Source organism: Oryzias latipes, chromosome 10 (assembly GCF_053564925.1).
Source record: "Oryzias latipes strain Hd-rR chromosome 10, Olatipes_Hd-rR_3.1".
Classification (NCBI taxonomy): Eukaryota; Metazoa; Chordata; class Actinopteri; order Beloniformes; family Adrianichthyidae; genus Oryzias; species Oryzias latipes.
Window position 1 is genome coordinate 14,747,477 of NC_136246.1, and position 27,112 is coordinate 14,774,588.

The 27,112-nt window shown below is 42.2% G+C and overlaps 2 protein-coding genes across 3 annotated transcripts in view; one reads left to right on the forward strand and one right to left on the reverse strand.

The window, feature by feature from the left end:
* mrpl11 (mitochondrial ribosomal protein L11) overlaps nt 1-26,868 on the forward strand; it is a 63,075-nt gene extending 36,207 nt beyond the window's left edge. Inside the window, exons 3-6 of the mRNA XM_004073131.4 lie at nt 14,367-14,462; nt 22,946-23,039; nt 23,118-23,277; nt 26,666-26,868. Of these exons, the coding sequence (XP_004073179.1) occupies nt 14,367-14,462; nt 22,946-23,039; nt 23,118-23,277; nt 26,666-26,780 (465 nt within the window). The 3' untranslated portion in view covers nt 26,781-26,868. The remainder of the gene's footprint in view (nt 1-14,366; nt 14,463-22,945; nt 23,040-23,117; nt 23,278-26,665) is intronic.
* tmem265 (transmembrane protein 265) lies at nt 1,647-7,152 on the reverse strand. 2 transcript variants are annotated; one of them, XM_020706467.2, is made up of 2 exons: nt 5,880-7,152; nt 1,647-3,339 (listed from the first exon to the last, which is right to left on the reverse strand). In XM_020706467.2, the coding sequence occupies exon 2, from the start codon at nt 3,335-3,337 to the stop codon at nt 2,273-2,275; it is 1,065 nt and encodes a 354-aa protein (XP_020562126.1). In that variant the 5' UTR covers nt 3,338-3,339; nt 5,880-7,152; the 3' UTR covers nt 1,647-2,272. The 2 variants fall into 2 exon arrangements, with proteins under 2 accessions (XP_020562126.1, XP_020562127.1); XM_020706468.3 differs by having other exon boundaries at nt 6,691-7,082.
* Nucleotides 26,869-27,112: the final 244 nt, after the last annotated feature.

Sequence of the window (27,112 nt, forward strand, 5' to 3'; positions counted from 1 at the left end):
GTGTGGAGAAGTAATTACTTAGAGATAACCTGATATACATACAAATGTCATGTTGTGTAAAATGGATTTATAATGTTGTTTTCACATCATCCAGCTGGAACATATAACTGTTTAAGCCAAAGAAGGGCACATGGAAAAACTGCTAAAAAGAAGTACTGCTCAGGAGAAGTCCTGCAATGAATGTATTTTGTTCATGTTTGTTATTTATTTTTAGGGACTTTTGATGAATCAGAGGGCAGAGGAAGGTGACCTCTCTTTTAGGTCAACTCCAGTGCCCAAACAATATCTACCCCAGTCTTTCTCTCATGCTCGGATTCTGCTATTGTTATTATTCTGAAACCTAGAAAATAACAAAGGGTTCACTTTTATGACTTGAACCATATTGTCTGCCATTTCTCTGCTTGAATATCATTTTTGGCTAAACCAGGTGGCTGCAACTAAAGCTGGCAGCACTCAAAAAAGAAGCAAGTGTAAAGAAAGTTACAAAAACACAGTAATGTCCGCTTTGTGGCATCTAAATATGGACTTTGTTGCAAAACTTAGACATACTATAAAATTCTTTAGGGGCTAGAGTAGTAGACAATTCCATCTTGGAATGGAATATAATAAATACTTCCAGATACTGTCTATAGAGTATAATAACGTGTCTTGAGAGGTGAATACTAAACTAACTTCCTCAAGGTGTAGAATAGTCTAAGATAAGAATGCTTGTGGCCTTAAGGTCAAATGGACTTGATTTAAAGAAGCTCTAAGTGAGAATCCACGTTCGACCTGTTAGGCACAGAGTTAAGTGCTAGTTTCGCTGATAAATGGCGGTTAAATCTCATTTCTGTGATAATAAAAAAAAAAAAATCATCTATCAAGGGGTTTTTAACTTCCTCCAGCGAACATATGCCTGCGAAGTGACAGAAAATGCCCACCAAAAGGTCGCAGACAGTCTAGTGGCATTTTTAGTGGTCTATTTGAACCAAGCTGTTCTGAAGCTTTCTCTGAGGGTTGCAAGGACTGATGAGCTCTTCAAAGGACACACTATAGGTAAGAGCTTCTCTACATGAAATAATCAGACTGTTTGATGCTCACAACTAAATGCATCTGTTGAATTTTAGTAGAAGAAAATCTCAGTCTGCTTCTTCAGTAGGGTGTACGATTAATCAATTTCTATTTTTACGATCCAACCAGATCAATCTGTCTGATGCAAGTTGATCATTTAATCTATCTATACCATTATAAAATCTTTTCAAAATAAAATAAATTGATTACATCGATATCGGAAAATACCATCTGGATTGAGGCACTGTGGGTTTATTTTACTAAAACATAAAAACGACCAAGTGACATCCCAGCGGACAACACACGTGATGGCATCAAAAACTGATCAAACTATCATTCTAGTCCAATGTGTGAAAATAATTTGAATTTTGCAAAGACACGTGACCATAGAGTGTGGTAGAATTTTCTAATTATGTTCCCTTTAGATCATTTTGATGTGAAAGTGGACTGAACTAAAATGTGAATTAATTTATCAATAATTCAGTGAATTGGATCAAATCCGATTGTACAGAAAGAACTAATATTGACTATGAATTGTATTGTCAACTTTAATTATGATATGAATGGAATCGTTAAAATGATGAATTACACCCAGGTTTAAAGCAATTGTTATTTGTTTAATGCAGCTTTTTTATATTGGTGTAAGAACTGCACTACATACTGAGACAAACTTCCTTTAAAATGGGTTCAAAAATATATTTATATGAAAGCAGCTCTACAATCTACAATGATAAGGACACAAAACCAAATATGAATAGTTATAAAAACCCTTGAAAGGTTCATAATTGGCAGAGCTGTTCTTTCAGCCATATAAAAGGACCCCCCACACACACACACACAGACACACACACACAGACATCACTGCATGTCTGCAATCAAATTTGACAAAAACACTTGTTCTTAGGAAAAAAAGAAATCTCACCACAAAGTTTTAGATGTACAACAGTGAACACTGTTAGACCTCAGTATTTTTAGACTGCTCTTTACTGACAGTTGTGCTCACAGTGCTTCCTTTACATTTGCCCCCCTTAAACAGCATTTGTACATATTCTCAGCACAACAAAACGCTCAGCTTGCCAAATGCATTTCCACAGCACTGTGTTATCCCGTTCTGTGGGATTTGATACACGTTATCTGTTGGGCTGGATGCTGGCTTCGGTGGTCCCAGTGTTTCAGTTCCGGTGTGCCCATTTTTGCATGCGTGCATCTGCAGACCGATTCTCTACAGTTCATGGGAGATGAAAGAGGATCCTAAGGGCGATGCTGAGGGTTCCAGGCTGACGTGGGAGAGCGTGTGGCTTTGGGAGCGGGACAGTGTGTGATAATGAGAGGGAGGAGCTTTGCCCTGAGGCTGGGCCTCTTCCTGCTCTGAATTCTGGCTCGGCACCGCAGAGCCTCCTGGTTCTGCTCCAGCCACAGTTCCAGCTCCTGCAGCACTGTGCTCCTGCTTGTGTCTCTCCCAGGCAGAGCTCAGCTTTACAGCCAGAGCCAGCAGGTTTTTTCCTAGAAACACAGTCGACACGCGGGGGTCTCTGTACCACAGCATGCCTATGCTCCTCAGGACTAGGGTGAAGATGTTGATCGTGACTAAGCTGAGCCAGGGGTACAAAGCCTCCCTACGGGGCCCCCTCTGTCCTGGCAGGCCAGTTGTCCCCAGCTCTGTAAGGGCCACGCATGGCAGCAGTAGCAAGAGGGCGTAGCAGTAAAAGAAGACCAGGCCTTCCGCCCAGATAGGCAGCTTGAGCTCAACAACCGCTCCAGCACCCGGTGCAGATGCTCCCTGCGCTTCCCACAGTCCAGCTTGCAGGTCCAACACATCGAGCAAGTCAACCACCACCCACAGGAGCCGACCCCGCACCTCCTGTTTCCTGCGCTGCGGGGTCATGTGGTCGGCTCCTGTCAAGATGAGAAACAGGGAGGGCAAGCAAATGGACAGCAGGAGGGTTAGGGTTTTCCTGGCCAGCGGGTCGGGCGGGCGGCGCTCCTGTCTGTAGTTATGGCAGACAAAGAAGAGCTTCAGCTGGAGGAGGGACAGAAAGAGGAACCAAAGGGCGTTGGCAAACCCCCGGCGCGGCGACCGTGCCTCCGAAACCATGCCAGCTGAGACGAACCGCAAGGCGAGCAGGAAACCCACGTCTCCTGTCAACACCGCCACATACTGCCACACGCTGGGTCCCGACAGACCACGAGCTCCCAGCATGCTCTGCTCCAGCAGGTACAGGTCCACCACTGCCATCGTGCTCACCGTGACCAGGGTTGAGACGCACACCTGGGGCGTGGGCACCATGCCTGTGAACAGTCACACAGATTAATAAGAGATCTGCTACACCAACTATTTCCTGACATCGCTGCACCATCTGCTCTTGGTAAAACCAACACATGCAGTATGAAACGGACTTGTTTTCCAAGTCCATTTCCAAACCAACTGTAGAGCAGCTCGATGCTTGTTGCTATGGTTAAAGACATTAGCTGCAGAGTGAACAGTGAGCGCCCTTCATCTCTGGCCAGAGCTACAGTACATACTCTGACCACTCAAGCTGAGAAGCCTGTTAATTTCCCTTTTTCTCTTTCCTGTTCAGCTCTTTGAACTCAATGGAATCTGCTTTACATAAAAGTTTAACATTGCTTTAGTTCAGTCCTATACTTTCTTCACGTTCTCTGCTATAACTTCCTCTGCTAGCTTTGCCTCTTTTTCTTCTTTACAAGGCTCATTCATTATTAATTAATTGCATTCAGGCGCAGCTAGGTGCCCTGTCAGAGCCTTTCTCTTTGCTTCAACAGTCCTCTGTGTTTATTCTCACACTGTGCTGCAGCTTTTAATCATCCTGAGTCCTCACCTCATTTAAGATGAATATTGATAACTTGCTATTTGTTTTGAGATGCGGTTGACTTGCGTCTTTGTGTACACATACTGGTGATTGCATGCAAGCAATGCTAATCTGGCTGACTGCTCGTATTATTTTGTTACAGCCCTTACTGTTTATCAGCCATAGACAGCATAAATATGAGTATTGATCTCGGTGTGAGAAACGATCATCGACTCCACGGCACAATCGAACTGTCATCTATTTATCGTATTTAGCTTAACCCCCCAGGGCAGGACTCTCTCTGAACCACTCCGGGGGTGTCATGTGCTCCGCCGGATCGATGTGGTTGTAATATAAAATCGTTACCAGCTCAGATTGAGTTGAGTGTGATTGAGCGCGAGATTGTGAGCATGATCGTGGCCTCAGAGAAAGGTTTGCCAGTAAAAACAAAAGTGTATCGATACATCTCAGCCCTGGAAGGAGTATCACTTCCCAAGATGTAAGATTGCCAGGAGCTATGCCACCTCCTCTGTGCTGCTTGAATCATTGAAGAAGGTACAGAGACTTCACTAGAAAAGAGGATTGGAGGTGGTGTGTATGGGTGGAGGAGGAACAGAACTGTAAGTAAAAGATTAATAGGCCTTTTGGGCTGTCTACAAGGCTAATAAAGTGTTGCTGTAAGATGGTAATAGTTAATAAAAAGCTTGAAGGGGTGTGGGGGAGAAGATGGAATGTTAATGCACAAAGTGTCTTCCATCCACTAATATTGAGATGTGCGTTTCATGAATCATCTAGGAATGAAAAGCTTCATCTGAGAGTATTAAAGGCTTACTCTGAAAGCAGCATATCAGAGAGATATGGAAGGATCTGAGCTGATTAATCCAGCTTGGAGGTATAGTAGGAGGACAGGCGTGGATCATACCAGCATTCATTGTTTCTGAAGCTTTTGTCTCACCATGCACAGCAGCTCCATTTATCGTACCCTCAAACATGAATGAATTCCAGTGAGCTTCAGATTGAAAGGATATTGGAATTTAAATTTGTCTTCCATTAATCAAGAAGCACCCTGAGCCTGCAGGAGGAGGGTGAAGGTGTGTGAGGAGGTTCACATCCGCTGTTGCAGCTGTCTCTCCTGGGGTCTTGCCTCTTTTATTCCACCTGCACTTTGAATTTCACCCAAGAAATCTGCCCATCAGCCTTTTGTTTGCGTTCTTTGACTCCCTGTCAGCGCTGCGTAATTTATTCCCTAATGAGTGACAGCTGAAGGTGACAGCCCACGTGTCCACTCAGCTCATCATTAATGACCAAATTCATCATTCCGCTGTCTGGTAAGCGACACGGTTGTTGACAAGGTGATGCAACCCATTCCAGCAGAAGCATGAGTAATTGCATGCAGGTAAAAAGATTTGTGCAAATTCTATTTATCGCTGAAAATAATTCCCCCCCCCACTGCTTGTTGCTGCACTCATTTTACACTAATGTCTAGGTAATCATCCAAAAAGCACTTTAATTTGGTCCAGCTGACAGAGATAAAGCAGAGCTCAGGCTTCCCCAGTTGACAGAAAGCCATGTTGAGCCCCGATGAATGCGTCTGCACCTGCCGTTTATCTCCGTGAGCACCTGAAAAAGAGCTGGAAATCCTATCAAAGACGAAATCTTCTCAACTGCGGGGTGGCACACGGATGTCAAGGACATCCGTGCAACATAACAGCCTCATGTTCTTACTAATGAACTTGATGAAGATCTTCCCCCCCACAAACTCACACCATGAAGACATCTGTTGATTAATCAGACCAAAGAGTTGCCTGCAGGGCTCACAGTTGCAATCTCTTTTACAAAGTTATCTCCACATTCATTTATTTTGTCATTATCTGCACAGCATGCATGCTGCAACTGGACATCTTGATTTTATTCAAACCTGAAGAACTGTCTTTCTGTAACACCTCGCTGTCCTGTTAAAGGCATTAAGTAAGGGGGGTTTATATCCAGGCACGGTTGGAAATAAAGTGAAGCTTTAGTTACCCAAACCATTCGTCTCACACTTGGGCTCGATCTTGATTTACAGTAAAGTAATCCTCAGTCGGTTCCGCTGTCGGTGATCAATAAAGTGTCCTTTAATGAGCCAGACTCGATGATGAAAGAGTCAGTGTCCGGGAGAAGGCTCGTCGAGAGGCGGACGCATCCTCTGTTCCCTGTTTTCTTGAGAACATGAGCAGAAAAGAAAGTGAAAAAGCAGAAACAGGCGCTCTCTGTCGATGCGTTCTCCAGCGCGGATCAGCCGAGGCGCGGCACATCCGTCCCGAGCCTCGGCTCTGTGCAGATCCGTCGCCTGCTGCAGTGTCGCGGTCTGCCGTTGTCGGTTAATCTTTTGGCACAGCGGCGGGGGTGGAGAGCGGTGCGCGGCCGGCGCGCGGTCGGTCTGGAGCGGCGTGGCGCACCGCTGGAGTGGAGATCCGCGGATTCGTCTGAAGAGGAGGCGAGGAGAGCCAGAGCTGAGCTGCACAAACTCTCACGCTGTCCGAGTTTGGTGTTAATTTGTAAGCAGGCTACGTGCTCAAGCGCAGACCTCCCACCCTCATCAGTTTCTCCTCCTCTCCTCCATCAGCGCTGGAAGTTTAGCTGGAAGGAGATGCTCTGAATATTTTACAGCATCCGACTCTTCAATCGTGGTAATAATGATATTGCCACTTGGAGAATCTTAATTTGCATTGTTCAGAAGCAAACAGTTCCTCATTTTCCCTCTTTAGGAGAATTAAGGGAAGATGCCTGTAGTCACATTTGCAGCTCAGAAGGCAGATGTTACAACTTTAATTAGTCCTCCTTCTGTACTTACCTCCTTAGTCACACCAGAAAATGATTCCTCTGTTGTAGATCTGTTCTAAATTTAGCAGGATTAGTGCTCACACTGCTTTTGTTGGAAATTCATTTAGTCAAAAGAGTTCTTGATGGAGAATCTGCTCCTTTTTTGTTCAAAATTAAGATTTGTAGCCCCTTTGTTGTTCATGGATGAAGTTTTTCCAAAATTTCTAGCCTTAAAGTCACGGTCCTGCATGTTTATGAAAGGTTGTGGTCCTTGCCTCCAGTTTTTTCTATTCTCAGTGGTCCATTGTAGAATGAGAGGTTTAATCAGGCTGCTGAGCAAAAGGACGGAGAGTCATCTTTCTTGTCAGATTCAGCTCTGCGCTCCGCTGGCTTCCAAGAGAGAAGAGATTTTCCATTTTCCTCACTTCGGCTTTTATTCCCCCCCCCTCTTTTGTGTGTGTGTGTGTGCATGAGAGAGCTCTCCGCCCACTCTTCTTTCTGTGACATATATCCTTGTGTTTATCCCATTCTCCACACTGTACGTCCTCTTTTTTCCGTTCTCACTGGGTGTGGTTGAAGGTCATTTGTAAACGGGCTCTCATTCACAGAGAAGTGAGGGAGAGCGAGGCATGGGGGGGAGCAGCTGTGAGAATATCAAAGAGAGGGCAGCCAGGCGGGCAGACTGTCCACAATACTGTGCACTCATCACTTTTTTTGTCTTAGGCATGATTGGAAAAGTTTGGAAGGACACAAGAGGTTGCACTCTGTTAAAGAAAACATGAAGAGAAAACCCTCCCACCCCCCGTCAGGTCCTAAACAAACACAGACGTCTCTGCGTTCCATCGTCCTCCTGTTTCTGGCTCCTTATCATTGTCATCTCTTAGTTTAAGACATGAAATTGCCATATCGGAAGAAATATTCTCTGTTTTATTCTTGACATGAATCTCTCTAGTCAGAGCCTGACACTTATATCACCCATTATTTAACCCGATTGCAAGTACTTCTCCAGGTAGCGGCTAATGAAGCCTGGAGCTGTTGGCCTCCAGCAGAGCTGAGAAGTGAGCTGCAGATGAGCTCACTTTAGAAATGAGCTTCAGGAGTTGGAGCATATTAAGTTATGGAGTCAAAGTTTTCTCTTTTAATGAACTCCGTGTTAGCAGGCTTTGAGGTTAAACAGAGCCTCACATGGAGTAAAAGTATCAGATTGGGATGGTCATGGTACATTGTTGAAACCACCAATTGCTGCTTAGCTTCAATATTGCAGCAAGAATGAAGATTCTCCTAAATTGTGTAATTTTGCTCCACAGTGATGAGAACCTTTTGCTGTCCCTCAGTTAAGAAAACACCATAGTTGATGCTGTGTGTTTCTCACCATCACAGTTTTTACCAAGTCCAGCTTCCTGCTGAGTATCAAACTGTTTTTTTCCCACCAGCTTGCTAAATTTCTTGATCTACCTCTCTATGAAGCTGCCTTCAAACACACTGAAGCATAAACTCTGGCTACCCCAGTCTGTTTAAACATGGCATGTCACTGCAATTTCCAAAAACCCTCAGCTGCATCGAAAAAAAAGAGGTAAAGCGTAGAGCCAGGACCAGACAAGTCTGAAGATTGCATGGCTCTTTGCTGGAGTCATCTTTTTAAAGTCAAGCTCTTTTGTGGAGACCAGTAAATGTATAGATTAGGGTTGCTCCTTGAAAGTCTGATCCACACCTGGGTTTGTTTTACCACATATTTTCTTACCATTTTAATCTGAAATGTCAAATGTTGTAGGTCTCAGTCTACCTGTGACTGAACCCTGGTGCAGTTCAGTCACAGCATGCAGGCAGAGGAACCAATAAAGACCCACTCCAATGAAAATTGTGTTTTTGGTGCTCTTAGAATGTTCATTTTCCCATAACGGAGCACATATATTAAGATTTAAGAGCTAAAACTGTACGCCTGGATAGCTCCAATATTGCTCACCATTTTTTTGTAGAACTGGTTGTGTTAGGTTGGGGTTATGAGGAGCTGTAAGCTACAGAGGGCTGTAAGCTACAGAGAGTGTGTGTAAACAAAGCGATGATCGGAAATGAGGAAAGGTTTACTCTGCACCATTGACTGTACAAATAAAACTGGACCAATCACACGTGACGTCACCCATAGAAAATGCTTTGCTTCCGGTTCCAACCAAATAAATTCAATTCAGTCGCTCTCCAATCAGCAGTGAGCATGTTTAGAAGACCACACCCCTTCCACTGAAAGCAGGCTCAGTAGAATCTGTCAATCAAACACTTTGAACATTCAACTCTAGGTCACCTACTTTATTGAGGCATCTGATTGGTACGTTCATAACTTGTATAATTAGTGTTACAGCAAAAATATCGAGATAAAAAAATTGGGATTAGCAAAAACATGTTAATAAAAAGTAGTAGATCAAGAATGGTTATTCTAGAAATTTAATGACTGATTAATAGCTGTTTATTTCTCAATAGAAGTCTATGAGATTTCAGCTTTTTGGGACCAGTGGGTACTACCTGTTTGGAACGCGAGGGGGATGGGTTGTTCAGTCCAGTTCTCATTTACTCTCAGAAGCAAATTTCTAATCAACTCCTGCCACTCTGCAGAAATTTTGTCCTAGAAAACAACACAAGTTTTTTTTTTTTGGCTAAAAACGGCATAATCATAAATAAAATACCACTGGGAATGCTTTTACAATGGATCAAAAGATAACTGAAGCTGACCAATGAGTGGTGAGCCAAAAAAAAAAAAATGGTGTTTGATCTGCTCTAATATGCAGTGTTAAAAGCAGACCAACCAGAAGGTGAGGAACTTTTCAGTGTGTCCTGCCCAATCAAAGAGTATCCGTTGCACCTTCCTGCTTTGAAATTGTCTCCATATCTCCTACAGTCAGCCACCATTTCATTATGGAGGAGGGAACACATCAAACTAACTCCAAATCCTACCCAGTGTTGGGCAGCCTCTTTCCACCTATTTCTGCCCTTATATCCGAATCAGTTGACTCCAGAATCTGATCGACTGAACAAACCCAATCCAGGGAATCTCCAGTAGGAGGAAAACATGGAAAACATGTACAGTGGCAGATATTCAGAACTGGGTAGTCATTCCGTATTTATAGTCCCCGTTTTCTTGGCCCCTGATTGTTGCATTTAGAGTTGGGTAGCAGTGACAACTCACTTAATCAATTCCATTTCAGTCTTCAACCTCACCAGTCAATTGGATTTACAATTCAATTCATTTAGATCAATTGTTTTTTGAGTTTCTATTCAAAAAGTTTCATTTGGTTATGAAAAACACTTTTCATACTACTACTGATTATCAGAAGAAAAGAGAAACCGTAACTAATTATGAATGCTTGCTTTAAAAACTAACTGAAAAGCATTTCTTTGCCTGGAAAAAAGTTCAAAAACGACTTTAATGAAAAATCAATTTATACATTTGAAATATCATTGTTGATTTTTAGAGTAAATCTGGATTTGAAATCAATCAACCTAATTGTTTTTTATATATAAAACCAAGCCCGAGATGCAGCAACCACTCATCCAAGTGTGTGCTGTATAACTGAATCTTTCAAACATGACTCGCTGTTCCCAGTGGCTACGTCAGTAAACAAAAGCTGATGGGCTCCTCTGTTGATTTCTTTCCAACTCTATTTATTTTCAGTCTTCACTTCAGTGACTCTCTTAAGTGACATCAATTCAGGCAATTTGTCACATTTTTTCACAGCTGCAGGCAGCAACGAATGTTTTTTTTTAATGCATACAGCTGTACTTCTCTCCCTCTGTAATATTCTCCTCTAATGAACAGGTTTTTAAAAGCATTTCCATATGAATTTAAACCTAAAATATTAGTTTGGTAAAAGCAGTTACTTTTCCTTTTTACATCCTGCATGTTGTGGTCCTAATGAACTTCATGTTTGGTTGTAAAGTTGTCGATTTCAGATCTCATTTTAGAGTTGAATTTTGCAGCCTGCTGGTAGACACGGAGGGAAAACATGCGACTGTGATCAAACACATACAGTTTAAGTAGAATAGAATGTGTTTTTTTTTTTGTTTTGTTTTTAGCCTGAAAGGAAAAATCTAGATATGAGTGGATCTTTGCAGGTCCAGTGAAATAGGGCTAAACCAGTGTGTCACAACACACTGGTTTAGGCTGAACATTTCCCATCATTTATTCTTGAGGAGAGGCTTTTTCATGTCTCAGGGATTTTTTTTTTGTAGTTTTGTTTTCAGTCATTTCCGGCATGGATCTACAGCTGCCTGTAGTTCAGGCTGCTGCTTTTCTGCTGCAGCCTCCGCACGTGATTAATCATGTGAAGTAGCAAAAAGCACAACACTGTCAAGTCTGTGAGGGGGACCTAATGGAGTTGAAAATGGGATGTTTTGTCATGACACAATCCATTTTGTTGCAGGGCTGCCTGCTTTTCTCCGTACCCTCAAATAGTAAATTCCTCTTGTTTCAGGTGCACAAAGAGAAGGTTGTGTATCTATTTTGAGCAAAGCATCCACACAACACAAACACAGCTGAGGAATTTTGGCTTGTTTCTCGCTTGTATAGATGCGAGTCCCTGAATCCAGTTCACTCCGTTGGGTCTGTGCTTGTGCCTGTTTGAGCTGCACTTCTAAGCTCCTCCATGCAGGCCTGTATTTTGGCTCAGCGCACTTCAGTGGAGACTGAGGGTGAAAATCGTTTTCATTTTCCACTTTTAAAGCTAATCCACCCGTTCTTCTGTTGAAAATCAGGTGAAATGCATTTCCACCATGAGCTCTTTTTGTTTCAGGCGCTTTGCCGCGAACCGCTACCCAACTAACCTCCCGTTCAGCCTCTTTGCCCCCCACCACCACCATCCCCCTGCAGCCAAGGGGGTACAGCATGGAACCTAATCAGCTGTATGGCACAGCAGCAGGGCTGAATATGATCAAATGCCAACACTGAAGGAGATTAAATGAAAAAATTTAATGAACGTAATGAAGGACTGTGTTTAAGAGTTTAATTAACCCACTGGCCTGTCTTCACTCCCACACCTGTGTCATCATGTCACAGACCTAGAATTGGCCACTCGGCTCATCTGTCCTCTTTGCTTCCATGCCTCCACAGGCAGGGGGCTCCTCTGAATCTTTGTTTAGAAACACCTGCGATGCTTCCCCGCCGTCAGCAGCTTCGTACACAGATCAACTTCTTAAAGTCTCATCGCATTTAAACGAGGACAAAGTGTTCATCCATAAACATTGAAGCGCGCTCGCCCATATTCATGAGGACCTCTGGCGGGCGGCCTTCACTCTGCCCGTCTCTCCTGCCGCTGTTCACCTCAGTCAAACAAAGCCCTCTCATCGTTCAAATATTGACCACCGTCGTGCCGCTCGCCACACTCTGACAACTTTAATACACCTCAGCTGTCTCTCCCTTTTCCATTTCCGTCTCCGCTTTCCTGCCTTCAGGACCCCCCCAATGCACGCACACATACAATACAGCAACACCAGAGCTACATCTTGTTAAAAAGAGTTAGTGAAGCTGAAAGGCCAATCACATTAACACGAATCGAGTGTCAGAAAAGGCTGCAGAGAATATGGAAGGAGGGTCAAATCGAATGGGGGGCTTCTGGAATTTTAATTGCAAATGCCTAATTGTTCACATAATTATGACTAATAAGACTCATCCTTCCGTGCTGATCTGAAACGGATCATATAGCTGTTACGCACCACAGTGGCTGCCAGATTTGACAGCAAGAAATATTGTCTTAGATTAGAGCCTAATCCCGTTACCCAAGATCTCCAAAGGCTTTGAAGATGTGCATCAGAATGTCCTTGCCCACAGACGGAGGCATGGAGGGGCTCTGCCTCGAGTGAGCGGCTGCGGACACTTTATGCTGGAGAGCTCTCATCAGTCATGGTTGAAGAAGAAGGATTTCTCTCTCAGCTTTGATTTATGGATGATTTGTTGCTCAGATGCAGTGAGCGGTTTGGCCAACGCATGAATGTTGCTGTTCCAGTTCTGTGTTGCTGTTAAATGTCATGGGAGGTTGGACGAGCCACTCTTGAACGTTCCTTTCATGGCGCGCCAGCTCCTGCAGCCACTGACATGGTTCAAAAGACCTAATTACTGCAGGTAAATGATTAAAATGCAGTGGTAAAACTTCCGGGGCTGGTACATGTGGACCATTGTGGAGGAGCTTAATTAAAATATGATCTGCTCTCCTGTGCATTTGAAAATGCTCTTGGGAATCTGTACGTTGTCCCGAGACTCGACTTATTTTCCTATCTTTAAGCCTCTTTTATGTTTCATTGAGCACCTTTTAGCAGTATGGACAAGAAAGGCATGAAGTCTCTTCCTCTGTTTATCTTTAGCACAGCCCCTCTCTGTCTGCATAATGTCTCCCCATTGGTGCTTAAGCACGTTTTAAAGGCATCAGGCATTATCTCTTTCTGGTCAGTGAGGCCTTTTCACGGCCTTTGTGTGGCTTGAAAGGCTGTCTGAGTCGGTGGAGGAGATCATTATCCGACAGGGACAGAATAGAAGAAAATGAACGGGAGGCGAGTGTGCGAGGCAGAGCCCAAGGGTTTGCTCTAACTCATACCCAACATCACAGCCTTTATATTAATCCATATTTAATTAGACTTCCTTGTAGTGCACTCTTCTTGCTTGTTTACTTTTCCTGTGTTATTTTATGAGGAGTATGCCAAAGGGATGGGTTTGGGTGGAAGGGGCTGTCATGGGATTAGTATTAATTAGTACAAAGGTGGGGAAGAGGAGGTAGCGCCTAGTGAGGACTCCGGGGACGAAGCCGCGTTTCATTCCCCTAGTAGTGCATTGTAATTCAGATAGCACCCATCAGCTGAAATGCTAATCTCCCTCCGCTCATGGGAAGCGTTAAAATATCACTTTGTGGTGTTTGCACAGCAAACACCGTAGAAAATTGAGCAACATTTTTAGCTGCTGATAAAGTGGATGGAGCTGCTGTTTTTCATTCATCAGGTGCTCTTTTGATGCCTTCAGTGGAGACGAGCGTCTGAAATCAATTTTAAATAAATGTCTTCCTGGCCTGTTATTGGTCAAAGGCTCACGACGACCAACGGCTTCTGAGATCAGAGGGGTTAGTGTGCTCTATTGTAGAGCATATAGAGCCATTATGCTTTTTGTGAAGTACCCATTTTTTCTGCTGTCATTTCTAAAGCACAGTGCAGCCGAGGTGTAGCCTTTGGGAAGGATGATGGGTGAAGGTCACTTCAGATTTCAGCAGTTGTAATTAGGTTCTTTGCTGCTGATTTCAGCTCCACAGTGAAATGCTGCAAAGGAGCAGCGTAGGCCCGCTGTTGACTTAATGTCAACCATCCATTCTGCTTTCGCTTTGGTCGGCCTCGCTGGAGCTGGAAAATGGGAGCCCATTCATCACCAGGTTCTTCTGGCTCTGGGATTCAACAAGCATTTAGTCATATTCTCCTGACAGACGTCTGCGGGAAAAACAGTGGGCGGTTCTTACGAAAGCACAGCCTTCCAGAGCAGTTTACATGTGCAAATTCAGTCAGACCTCTGAAGCTTTGTGATGGATTGATTGACAGCAACTGGGGCATCTGTATTCTGTCAGCACAGTGTGGCACTGGTGAGATTCAGCCGAATGATGCGCCAGTTCAAATCCCTCATACATTTCAGAGCTAACTCTCTCAGTTTTTCACTGTGTGCCGCCTTCTTCTTTCCTCCTTGTTCTAATGCAGAAAGGAATCCCCATCGGACAGTTCTGCAAGGACTTCAATGAGAAAACCAAGGAGCTAAAGGAGGGCATTCCTCTGCCAGTCAAGATCCATGTGAAGGTACTTCTCTTTAACCCGTTTCTACCCCTTTTTATTTAACATACATCCCTCCCACGATTGTGGTTCATTTCACACGCTGCATAACATCATCGCAGCACTTCCATTATTCATACTCCACCACTGAAGTAAGCCTTTCCATTTGCATTCATTAATGAAGCAATACCCAGAGGAACTCAAGAGTCAAGAGGCATTAAGTGCATGCTAGAGAAGTGAATTACTTAAAATAAAAAAAAACAGTGTTGCGAGTTTTTGTTTTACACATCCATGCAATGTTTAACTTGTCGTGCCCCCGCCCACCCTCTTCTGTTGCTTTAAATCAAGCTCCCGTCAGCTAACTCGACGTGTAATGGAATGAAGTTTGTGATGTAAGGACATGCAGCCTAATCCTTTTAAAGGCATGAATGTACTCCAATGTGCAATATCTAGCAAGAGCTGAGGGGCACTCTCAGGTTCCACATTAGCGCCATCTGCTGGTGACTGCTTTCATTTGGCAGCACACTTTTAAAAGTGCATAAACATGATCCTTTTCAGCTGCAAAGACAAACGTTTTTAGCCGGAGTTCACCTTTGTTAAGTCAGCAGCTTTAGGCACATCTCTGAGTGCCTTTCATCTCACTCTGAAGAAACAGATGGGCTGTCGGAACAGTTCATCTTTAAGGTTTCTTTCATAGAGTCAGATGAGTAGATCGATGCCTCTCGTGCCTTTTTTAAAGTGTGAAGCTTGAGCCAAGAGGCATTATGATCCACATAAAGAGTGACAACAGCAAGCCAAACTCTGCCAGAAGTTTGAAAAGTTTCAGCACAATTCATTTCCATTTAGAAACGGCAGAATCTGAGCAGTGCATTTGTGTGCAGCGAACCATTCATGCACATACTGCATGCATTGTGAGTCCCTGCAGCTCATGTGCGATTCACAGCTGTTTGAATACATTGAAGAAAATAAAGCGAGAGCCTTAATTTGTTTCTTGTCGGTGCAGAGTCCGGGGACAGCTAAATAAAATGTAAGAAAGAAAAGTCACAGATTGGTTTTAGGTAGTACAAGAACAAGTTTTAAAGCTAACATGAGTAAAATGTATCATTCCAGGCCACAACATTTTACTTAAGGTTATTCCAGAAAATGAGCTAGAGGTTATAAAAAAGCAAGAAGTAGTCATTTTGATTAAATACAGTAGTGAGATGATGTTTCTACTTATTTGTGTATTTCAGCAAATAAAGTATTAGGAACAGATCACCCAGGAAATGTAAAATTCATTTTAAATTCTCGTTTTATTGCGGGAAACCAAACTTATAAAGCTTCTTGGCTCTATATGGAAAAACTCATTTCCCCTTAAATCTAATAGATGCTTTTGTCACACTCAGCAGCAGCAACTGCTCTGTGCTTTAAATGAATTGTTTGGGAATGTCAGACATTTCAAATATCAGAAGTGTACCGGTATTTAAACTTCTTTACAGAGTAGAAAACTTTTAAAAATTAGAGTTTGAGTATCACAGAAAACATTAAAACCATTTTAAAGCAATTTAAAGGAAAAAAAGTTTTTTTTACCTTTTAAAATAAATTGCATGTTAAATAGCAAAACTTGGATGAGGAAATGGAGTTGCAGCTGCTTTTGCTGTGGAGGTTTGGGGAAAAATGGTTCCCATTCAGATGATCAATTGATATATTCTGCAAATATCGAACTTGTGTTGTCATTTAAAAATGACAACACAATGGTGGTTATATGGTGGTATCATAGATAAGTGGACCAAAGTGTCATCATCCCTAAAAACTGAAATCTATTCTGACCTCTACTTCATAAAGAGTAAAATTGTGGGCTTAGTAAAGAGCCCTGTGGAACCCCACAATTATTACAAAAAGGACATAGTCTTAACCTGCACCTGGCCTGCAGCTGCAAACCACTATTTTATGCATTTCCCCTCTCAGGCACAGCATGGATTTAATGAAAATCTGTCATTTCTATGATAAAAGAAACAGGTTCAAGCAATGAAAGGTGTATTTTCACAGTTGCAGAATGACCTATTTCCCTCAGTACTGAGCTATTCCCTGAACTTCCCAACAAGTGTTTTTGTGCGTTTACCAAACCAGTGTATTTGTTTCTTTTTTCTTTTTTTCAGCTTCTTCCTCAGGAAACCAACAGTCCATGTGTTGGTTTCAATTCACTATAAATGCATCAGCAAACACAACTCCTTGTTGAACTTTTTTCAAGCACCAGCTTCCTCACAGATGAAGAATAATTCCCCATGATCTGATGAAAGGTCACTGCGGTTAGCAGACATGACTATGAAGACAAATCGCCCACTGGAGTATCTTCTGAGCTCAGCCTGAGCTCTCCTCCCAGCTTCTTTTTTTATGTGACAGATAACAGGGATATAAAACAAACTTTCTCCCAGAAGATTTATTGGTTGAATGGATGTTTGTTGTTGTAAAATAAAACTGGTGAACCTGGCTGACAGAAGAGAGGCTGTGGAGATTTTTTCTGCTTGAGCCCTGAGAGGAAGGATGGAACAGATGAGGATGCAAGGCAGCTATTGGACAAACGCCTCATAAAGAGCAGTTTCATTTTACTTTTTTCATCTTCTTTAAAGCTGTGGTGGTACATAGAGTAATTAAATGTGTGTTGCAGCTTGCTTTATATTGCGGTGATAGATGAGCATTTATCCACCCACCCTAGAGGTTGTTTGATCCTCCGATTTAGCCCAGTATTTTGGTTTAACAAGCAGCCTCACAGTGAAGAAAGTCAAAGGAGAGCAGCCAGTCCCCTAAAGGAGCATATAGAAACAGACAAACCCACAGCATGAACATGAGTCTATGCAGATGCAGAAAATGTTACTACTTTCTTAGGATGTACATTTTTAAAGTTGGAAAATATTGAATTTTTGCTAATAAATTCAACCATTTAGTTTATTGTTTAGTTGGGGCTCAACCCAAGTTAATGCCTGGGTCAACAATGGCCTATAGCGTGCTGGTGGAACTTGGAATCTTGTTGGTCGCAGAGAGGAGAAGTCAGGTTTGCAAGCAGAGAAGAAAAGAAGGAGCAAGGGAAGGACTCAGAGCAGGAACTTTAAATCTATAGACTTTGGCAGAGAAAACCAGACTTTTGGCCGACTTGATTGAAAGAAGAAAGGTGGATATTTAGTATTGTTTGAGTATGAGGATTGAGCTGAAATAAGCTTGGGAGATCAGAAGGTTCTTCTAGATGACTGGACAGTTAAAGTGATCAGACAGACTGGGATGAGGGTGTTTGCTGTGTCATCTGGAAAGAAAGAAGACATATTTGCTATGAGGAGGCTGCTGGAGAAGGTCAGAAGGAGCTGCAGTTTGTCTTTGTAGAGCTAGAGGTGAGAGCAGCCCTGCTGTTAGTTTAGAGACAATGGCTCTGAGAAAGAGACAGGAGGCAGAGCTGAAGATGCTGAGGTTCTCTTTGGGAATGATGAGGATGAATAGACCGAGAAGGAATTGATCAAAGGAACAATTTGTGTTAGATGTTTTGGAGAGAAATGCAGGGATGCAGATTGAGATGTTTTGGACATGTTTAGAGGGGGAACAGTGATTATGTCGGTGATGTTTGGGCTACCAGGAAAAAGCCTAGAGGAAGACTACAGAAGAAGGTCAAGGATGGAGGACACAAGGAATAGAAGCAAAGGTCAGGGTGGAAGATATAGTCATATGGAGGTGGATGGTGATGCCTAGAGGGAGCAGCTGAAATGTAACAATTACCCAAATCAAAAGAACTCCAAACATATTTAAAATCCCACTTCAGGATTTACCAAAAAAACAAATTTAGCATTGAGCAAAACAAGAAAGCAGTTCAGTTTAACTTGCACTTTAAAATTCATTCTGTTTAAAGTAAAAACATATATTATAAGACCAATCAACCAACGACTAGTTTGTCTACTAGCTGCGCTTTTTATTCTGTTAATCAGATCCATCAAATATGAGTCCAGTTTGAAAACAACAAACAGGTTTAAGAGGAGTGAAATATGTGGATGCCTTAAGCTTGTTATGATCAGTCAGGAGCAGGGGGGCGTGGCTAACCTTTTCCCTCATGCCTCTCTACGCTGCACACCTGATCCTCTGCACACCTGATTCTCACCTCCCAGATGATAACTATTCAGTAGCTCTTAGTAACTGTCCCGTTTGTCAGTCTAGCTTCGTGATTCAGCTTCCTGTCTGATTTGGTTTTTGTTCTTGAGGAATAAACTGTTAACCTGCCCTCGATTTCAGACTCTGCTTTGGGATCCTTCCACTCAACCTAACAAAGCTAAAAAAAACAATTTAATAAAAAATCTACACAAACAAAGTTAGTGGCACGTGGATGCAACATTGCTCATCCTGATATAACAGCATCATCTTAGGCAATAACAGTTCATAGGTTCAATGAAAAATGACCACTGAGGATGATTCATCAAGGTCAATCACTGCCTCTTCATCTCACTGAAAGACTTTGATGTGTCACCCTCCTCTTACATAAAGGACACAGGTCTGTCAAGCAAATGCTAATGTATATTTTTTATTTAAAACCCCTAAAGTATATGTTATTTTTTGTCATAACTGGTGGAAATATCACATTTGTCATTTAATCTGTTCAAATTATTAAAGCTCATGAAGAATTATACAGTTTATTTTTGAGAGACTAAATATCAAACTGTTCTGCTGAGAAAAATGTTTTTCCTAAGGATCTATTTCCAAAAAAGCCTTGGCTCTCTGTTTCAAGGTCCTGAGGAGGATTACATCATGTAAGCCCGACTATGCTATTATCTGCGTTTTTTTTTTCTTTCAAATCAGGCTTCTTAATAAGTCTTGCTCTAAGAAAATGATTCTGCTTTTGATAACTGAAATCTTAGAAAAGCTCTAAGGTGGCCATTCAGATCCAATGATTTAGTCTTTGCAGATGTGTTCAGAGCTTCTATGTATGTTTGAAGTTAAGTTTACATGCAAGGCTAAGAATCTGATTAAACCATGTTCTAAAAACGTGTTTTCACATTAATACACACGGGATTTCTGAAATTCCTTTTATAAAGGTATTTTGCTGTTGAAACAGTTAAGTTTTACATCCATGAATAAAACGTGCAGAATTATCTATAAGGTTGCAATTCTGCAGTACGGAACAAGAGGAAAGTGCTGATTGGTGGATCAGTTGAAACACAACTTCCTCCTTGGTTATTTAAAACTCAAAGTATTAATATATTGCAAAGAAAATGTCCAGATATCCCTCTACACTTTAAAGGTTTGTAAGTCAAAGAAAATAAAGCTGAACATGTTGGATTTACTGTGGATGGATGGAGTGGTGGTGGAGGGTCTTGTACGATGAGTCTCTTTCACTAAGTCTCTTTCAGAATAGGGTTTAGACTACAGTTAGACTACAGTTAGACTACAGTTTGACTACAAATTTCTAAAATCCCAGATTATAGATCTGGCCATGGATCAGTTCTCTCAATATGAAGACATTTAAATGTATTTGATATAATTGCATAGAAACCAGAATATAATAATAAAACTGCTGTGGTGAAAAGTTTGTGAAAACTTTGCATGCCCCGCTTGTATGTCCCAGATTAGTGCATGTTGAAGCCTCCTTCTTGCCTCATGGTCAAATGTGCTCCTGTGTGTTGGTGTTGTGTTGCAAAAACACATACAGAGATAGTCTAAGTCAGGGGTGTTTGCCTCCAGGCCTCAGGGGGTCGGCATCCAGCTGGTTTTTCAGAAACCCGGCCCTACTTGCTGCTGATTATCTGTATTGAGTGGGGTTTTTTTGCCCCTGAGAAGCTACATTGGCATGTTAGTTGGAAAACATGTAGTAGGACAGGACACTGGCCCTCGAGGTCTGGAGTTTGACACCTAGTGTTTTAGTCACATACGGAGGTTGACCCATACAGGTGCTGCCAGGTTTTTGGGATGTCCAGGGGCCTCATTTATAAAACTTTGCGTAGGATTTGCGTCAGAAGTGGCGTACGGATGAAACAGAGGATGTGCGTACGCACAGAAATATTCGGAGTTATAAAACCGTGCGCACGCACATCCTACGCATCTTTCCCTTTATAAATCACAACCAATTCTAAATGCTGCGCAGCTTTTGCGGTCTCATGACACGCCTATAGTTGCCCATAAATAGTCCGTGAAACGCCCACAAATGAATATTCATTGATTGCGAAACCATGCCAAACACGGAGAGAAAATCAAAAAAACGTAACTTCACTCAATGTGAAGTAGAAGTTATTGTTGGCGAGGTGGAAAAGAGGATAATAATGTTGTTTGGAGGGCGCAGTGTGGCCTTACTAATGCCAAAAAGGCACGTGAGTGGCAGACGGCGGCAGACGCTGTAAATGCTGTAGCCTCACAACCTCGGACCGTGGCCGAAATAAAAAAGAAGGAAATAAAAAAGAAAGAAGGAAATAAAAAAGAAAAGTCAAGGCAAAGAAAACGTCTAGCGCTGACCCCCCCCCCCCCCCCCCCCACACACACACACACACACCCGTGTCTGCCACGGGTGGGGGGGGGGGGGGGGACACCGGAGCTGACCCCTCCTGATGAGAGACTGGCGGCAATAATTGGGGAATCCCTTTTAAGTGGAGTGGTGACTGAGGCACAGGGGGACACCGACGCGCCAGATGCACCGGGTGACACACCCCCAAAAGCCCGCAGAGGAAGTCGGAACCGGCTCATAAGCCACTCGTCCTCGTTTGCCAACAAGTCTCCTTGCTGTCTAAAGATGCGTTCACTCCGAATTTTTCCATTTGCCACATCTTCTAAGAGCGCAAGATCAGCCATTGTGCGTCATTACGCATTGTGATGGGGCATTTTATTTCCCTCCATTTAATTACATCTGACAATCTACAGATGTCGGTAATAATCGACGTGGAAATGGGAAATTGATCAGCGCAAATTTAATTTCTTGTTGCTTTCTGAATGGTTGAGACATACGCCATACATTGTTTCATCAAAAATAAAACAAACTAAAGGCATATGCATGAATACCATAATTCCGTACCTTATGAAGAAATGTTTTACTATGAAAACAACTTTCCCTAGTGGACAATTAATGCATCTCTCTCTCTCTATCCATCTGTCTGTCTAATTGCACCTAGAACATATTTCACTTTTCTTTTTGCAAATATGTGTTCATTTGAATTTCTGTTGTAATTTTCGTTTGATTTTTTTTTGTTTGTTTCACTGCTGATCGGTCCAACGGGTGTTCGTGTAGGCTGTTAATTGTAAGACTTGCTTTGTGAAGTCTTCATGTTATTTCTGAGAGGCAGCATTGTCATTTTCACTTTCACGTGTTTCTTCCATCTGCCGACGGCGTCGCCGTTTCTCATTTCACCCGTTTTTGTGCGTACGCCTGGGTCAGAGCTTGCGTGAAGGACCGCACATTTTCCCGTCAAGTTTGCTTTTTATAAATCTCAACTATTGCGTAGAGAGTGGCGTACGCCTTCTTTTGTGCGTACGCAACGTTTATAAATGAGGCCCCAGGTCCGTGGAAGGTTGTAGACGGGAGGGGCTGCAGCTAAAGGGGAGTGCAGGTGGGTCTTGCAGTTCCCTCGAGGCTCATACGGCCACCTTAAAATGGAACGTACCATTGGTGTGCGTGTGGTAAGTGTATTAAGTGTACATGTGATGCTGTCGTACGGTGATGTTTACGCAGCACGCCAGTCATTAGTAAGGTACGAATACAGGCTCCTTAGGGACCGCACGGTCCTGCTGCACGCACGTGCACCTGTCACTTGAACAGGAAGAAAGTGTGCTGAGCCCTCTCTTCCCCTTTGAGGGGGTTGAAAAAAAAATAAAAATCTGTAAGACGTGCCCACATCTCACCTACTTCCCCCTTAGATACTGTTTTAAGTGTTCCTCCTGACCTGCTGCCCGCAGCATGCCTGTAGGAAAAGAAATGCGCATATACATTTTTGCCTTACAGGCTCACCACGTGATCTATGCCTTTCATATTTAGTGCGGGCCACATGCGTGCTCCATACAGGTTTGGCCGTTTTTTCACCTGCTAACAGCCCATTTCCACCCGTTGTGACTGCGGCATAAGCTACGGAAACACTGCGAGGAAAACTGGAGGTCACAGCCCGACATTCTCTATATGACAAAGACATTAAGAGCTTTTAATCTGAAAGGGCAAAGCTTTACTCCATTGACACATTTGAAGAAAGGCATGCAGTTAAATCAGAACACAAACTAACATCAAATCAAATCAGAGGTTTTTCAGTTTTTTATGACAAAAACAAATTTCCGAGTGTTGCAGTGAATTACAGTTTCTGTGCCTTTTTGCTGCACTCACGGTGAGAACAGATGGTTTGATGGAGGGGGGGGGGCTGTATCACTCTACTCAGTGAAATAATTGTGACAAAATCAAACTTTTAACAGGCCACCTGTTATAAGAGCAGGCCTGTGTGTCTGTAAGATTCCAAAGTTCTGCTTAGCAAATAAATGAATCCTTTTGATCTTACACACACTTGTGTAACTGTGGCTTTTCTCCGTCTCTGCAGCCTGACAGGACGTATGACCTGAAGATCGGCCAGCCCACTGTGTCGTATTTCCTCAAGCAAGCTGCTGGGATTGCTAAAGGTGCCAGCAAAACAGGTGAGAGGTGCTGCTCGCATTGCTCAGACGTTTTCTGTTACTTACTTGAAGTATTTTCTGTTTTGTTTTTTCCTCTAGGGCATGAGGTGGCAGGCATCGTCTCTGTGAGAGCCGTGTACGAAATCGCTCAGGTGAAAGCTCAGGATGAGTGCTTCAAACAGAGGAACGCCCCCCTGCAGACAGTCGTCAAATGCATCATCGGCTCAGCACGCTCTCTGGGCATTAAAGTAGTCAACGAGTAAGCGCTTGTGACTCCATGCTCCTCGCCTATGTGCCTCTAAATGTCCATGAATGATCCCAGACGTGGTTCAAAGACAGCTGCACAAGTGAGAGGAAACATGGATGCAGCTCAAATAATTGGGTTTATAAAAACATCTGTGTTTTGTTCTTAATCATGAAACTAAAGCAGATCCAATGCAGCTCCACTGGTGTCTGAATGTGTGTGAATGTCCTGGTGGTGGTCAGAGGGGCGCGAACTGGGAGCCACGCCTCTCTGTCTGCCCCGGGGCAGCCGTGGCTACAACAGTAGTTACCATTACTAAGTATGAATGAGGAGTGAATACATGATGGACACACTGTAAGAGCTTTGAGCGTCTGGAAAAGTGTAGAAAAACCCAATCAATTATTATTATTATTATTATTATTATAAAGATTTCCACTTAAAACAGGGACATCTGATTGTTAAAAACTGCAAAATACACCCACATTTTATTGTGTTTGATATTATCACAAGGCAGTCAGGTACAAGTTAAAATATGACTTCATATTGATCAAGAAATTAGGCTTAGGTCCCCTCACAGCTAGAAGGCCCTGGTTATAGTCCAAGTCCCTCTACAGCCTAGAAAGTTAATAAATTTATCGGTTTTACTCTAAGGGTGTATTGACTGGACACATGTGGTCCACTTTAAGTAAACCAGAGTTTGTTTCCCCTGATAATCCGGGACACATTTCAGTCTGAATACACCCAAGCGAACCCTGGCGTTGGACCAAGAACCACTCTCTGACCCATCCTTGGAGGTGGTCTTGGTTCGTTTCCAATCGGACTGAGCATCGGTGCGCCCTGAGATTCCTCAGTCTGAATGCAATCGTCCTCGGAGCGGAACGACTGAACGAAAGAGCCACCGTAGAAGACGTAAACAGAGTAGAATGAAGAAACAAATGAGCGGAGGACAAATATAAAGCAACGATTGTCGTTGCCAGTCTGAACAAACCCTAAGTGTCCCTTTGTGTGCATGTTTGAGTGTGTGTGGGAGTGATTGGGTGACCTGTCCAGGGTGTACCCCGTCCTCGGCCAACAGTAGCCGGGACAGGCTCTGGCATCCCCGTGACCTTGCAAGGGATATAGAAAGGGGATGGTTTAATTAAAGTTTTCACTTTGCTGTCAAATTATATTCAACAAAGGTAGACACAATATTTACTAAAATCACAATCTTTTACATAATAAAAAACACAAACTTTTTTTTTTTCATGCATAACTGCAAATATTTGATTGTAAGGGAAATCATTAGTTGGATTTGAATGATCGATTTTTAATTTTTGATTAATCAAATGTTTCAACTTTCCCATTTTCTTATTCCAATTAATTTAGAATATATAGAAATTGGCTCTTTTTATTGGCTGAAATCCCCTAAATGTAAATGAGAACTTGATTAATGGATGATTGAGCCTTTTCATGCAATGTTCCTGGAGGAGAACCTACTTTGCCACTCATCTTTGATAAAAACCAAATAAACCTATAATCCATATTTATGGAGGGACACACCTAAAACTGCAATAGGATCAAAAACATAAAAATTCTAAACAGCTAATTCCTCATTTGTGATCAACACTAATGGGAATCAAATGGATTTATTCCCTGTTATTTTACAGATTGTGAATTTGTGAGTCTTAACTTGAAAATCTAAGCTTAACAAAAAAACAAGGCTTTAAAATAAAAAAGTGACAGATGGATTTAACATGAAGACCCAAACAAACCCGGAACAAAGACTAAGACCAAATGAAAAACTGAAGTCACATGTCTTGTTTAAACAGGAAGTTTTTGTTGTGGGAAACTTTTCTGTATCTCTTGTTTCTACAAGATTCAAACTACTATTTTTTTGTGAGTTTTTAATCTCTTAAAAGTTCTGTTATTTTATATAAATAGCCTAAAAAATCCTTGAAACTGTCAAAAAACTGCTTTTTTTCTTTTAATCTCTTTAATAAACTTTCTTACTGAATGTTGAATAGAGAAATAAAATAAAGTGGATGACCTTGTAGGGGACGGGGAACAGGTTTCACAATTCCCCTGTAATGATCTTCAAAGAGTTGATGTTGATCCTTCATGTTATTCTGGTCTGACTTATATTTTCAAGTAGCAGTTTAAACATATGTCATATGCAATTTAAAAATATGTCCTTTTATTGTTTATTTGATGGGTTGTTGCTTTGTTTTTTGTCCAGTCCAACACATTTTGCTTTTACCCTGATCGTCGAACATTTTCCTGACTTCTGCTCTGAACGGGCCTCATGTGTTTTGAGTCCATATGGGGTTTTTAGTTGTGACTGATGGGATTTCTGGAGCTGCAATGATGCAATGTTCTTCAGGCGTCAACAAGACACTCCAAGGATCTGTCAGTGTGAGGCAGACTCTTAGTTTACGCTGCATATTACCTACATTACACAATTGTGCTGCAGTCACAGCTTCCCCAGTTAGAGCTTTATTTTAAAAGAGCAGCTTCCTCTGTATATTGGCTCATCCTGAGCTACAGGCTGTAAAGATTAAAAAAACATCGGTTTTTCAGTGTGTTGTTGACAGACGACCTCCTCGAGTCCAGAACCTGCACCACTCTGAACAGGCAGTCAGACTCACAGCAGCAGCTAATTCATTAAGTTTTGACTTTGTTTTTGTGGAAAACAAATTTCTTAATGTGCACTCACGAATATGTTGCAAAAGTGCATTGCTCCATTGCTTCCTCCGCTATGCAGTGTGCCTCACATTGCATAGAAATATAATAAATAAATAAATAAATACTAGCATTTTACAACTATGTCTGTATTAAAAAATAAATCTGTATTTTTCCCGTGTTTTATATCATGGGACACGTTCACTGCTGCTTCTTCAACACTTAGTTAAAATTATTTAGTGGACACCAACGTAGACCCCAGCTGACAAATCCCATCCTAGAAAAGTGAAGAAAAAGGAGAAAGCCACAGTGCCGAGTCACGAGAAAAGATGTGGAGTCGACACCAATCTCCAGCTGAATGTGGATTGGAACCCAGACTGGAGCTGCTTCAGTGCAGGGGGTGCAGAAAAAAAAAGTGATTTTTCAAACTTTCCCAAAATCAGTTCCACCTCCTCTAATCCTACCCTTGTGATATAGTTAGAAACAGTTTTTGTCTCCTCCCTGTTTCTCTTTTGCCAGGTTTTATAGCTGAACTGTTCTCACAGTGGTGACTTCAGAGATGTTGCTCTCTGTGGTGCAAGAAGAATCTGCAGTCTTCACTTCTCAAGCTGCATGGAACCATGCAGCTCTCTGTAAATCAGAGGAATTGAACCTTTTTCCACCTGTTTTTTTTTTTTTTTATCTTGACATTGCTGTTTTATTCATCTGTAATTACTGAGTCTATTTCCTCTTTTGTCTTCCGCAGTCTTTCAGCAGACGAATACAAAGATTTCCTGGAGCAGAGGGAGGAGAAACTAAAAGCAGACGCTGCTGCAGCTGCAGCCGCTGCAGCTGAAGCTGCATCCAGCAAGAAGAAATAAGGACCTGCAATGTTTCTGTTTGTTTTAGTTTTCTACATTTATCACCTTCATGTTAACCCTGTGTTAATAAACACTCATTTATAACACAGTTTCACTCCTTGTTCCTCGTTTCTTAAAGAATTATCCAATCTGACTGACAGTGAGTTTCCTATCTCCCATTTTAAGTAGGGCTCAATGTAAAAGTCTAAAAAAACAACATAAACAACACCAGTAACATGTTTAGACAAAGTTTCATATAAATAGAAAACTTTGTTGAAAAATTAGTTTTGAACTTCATGCTGGTATCACTTAGTTTTTGAATGATTTCGCTGCTAGAGATGCATGAACAATGA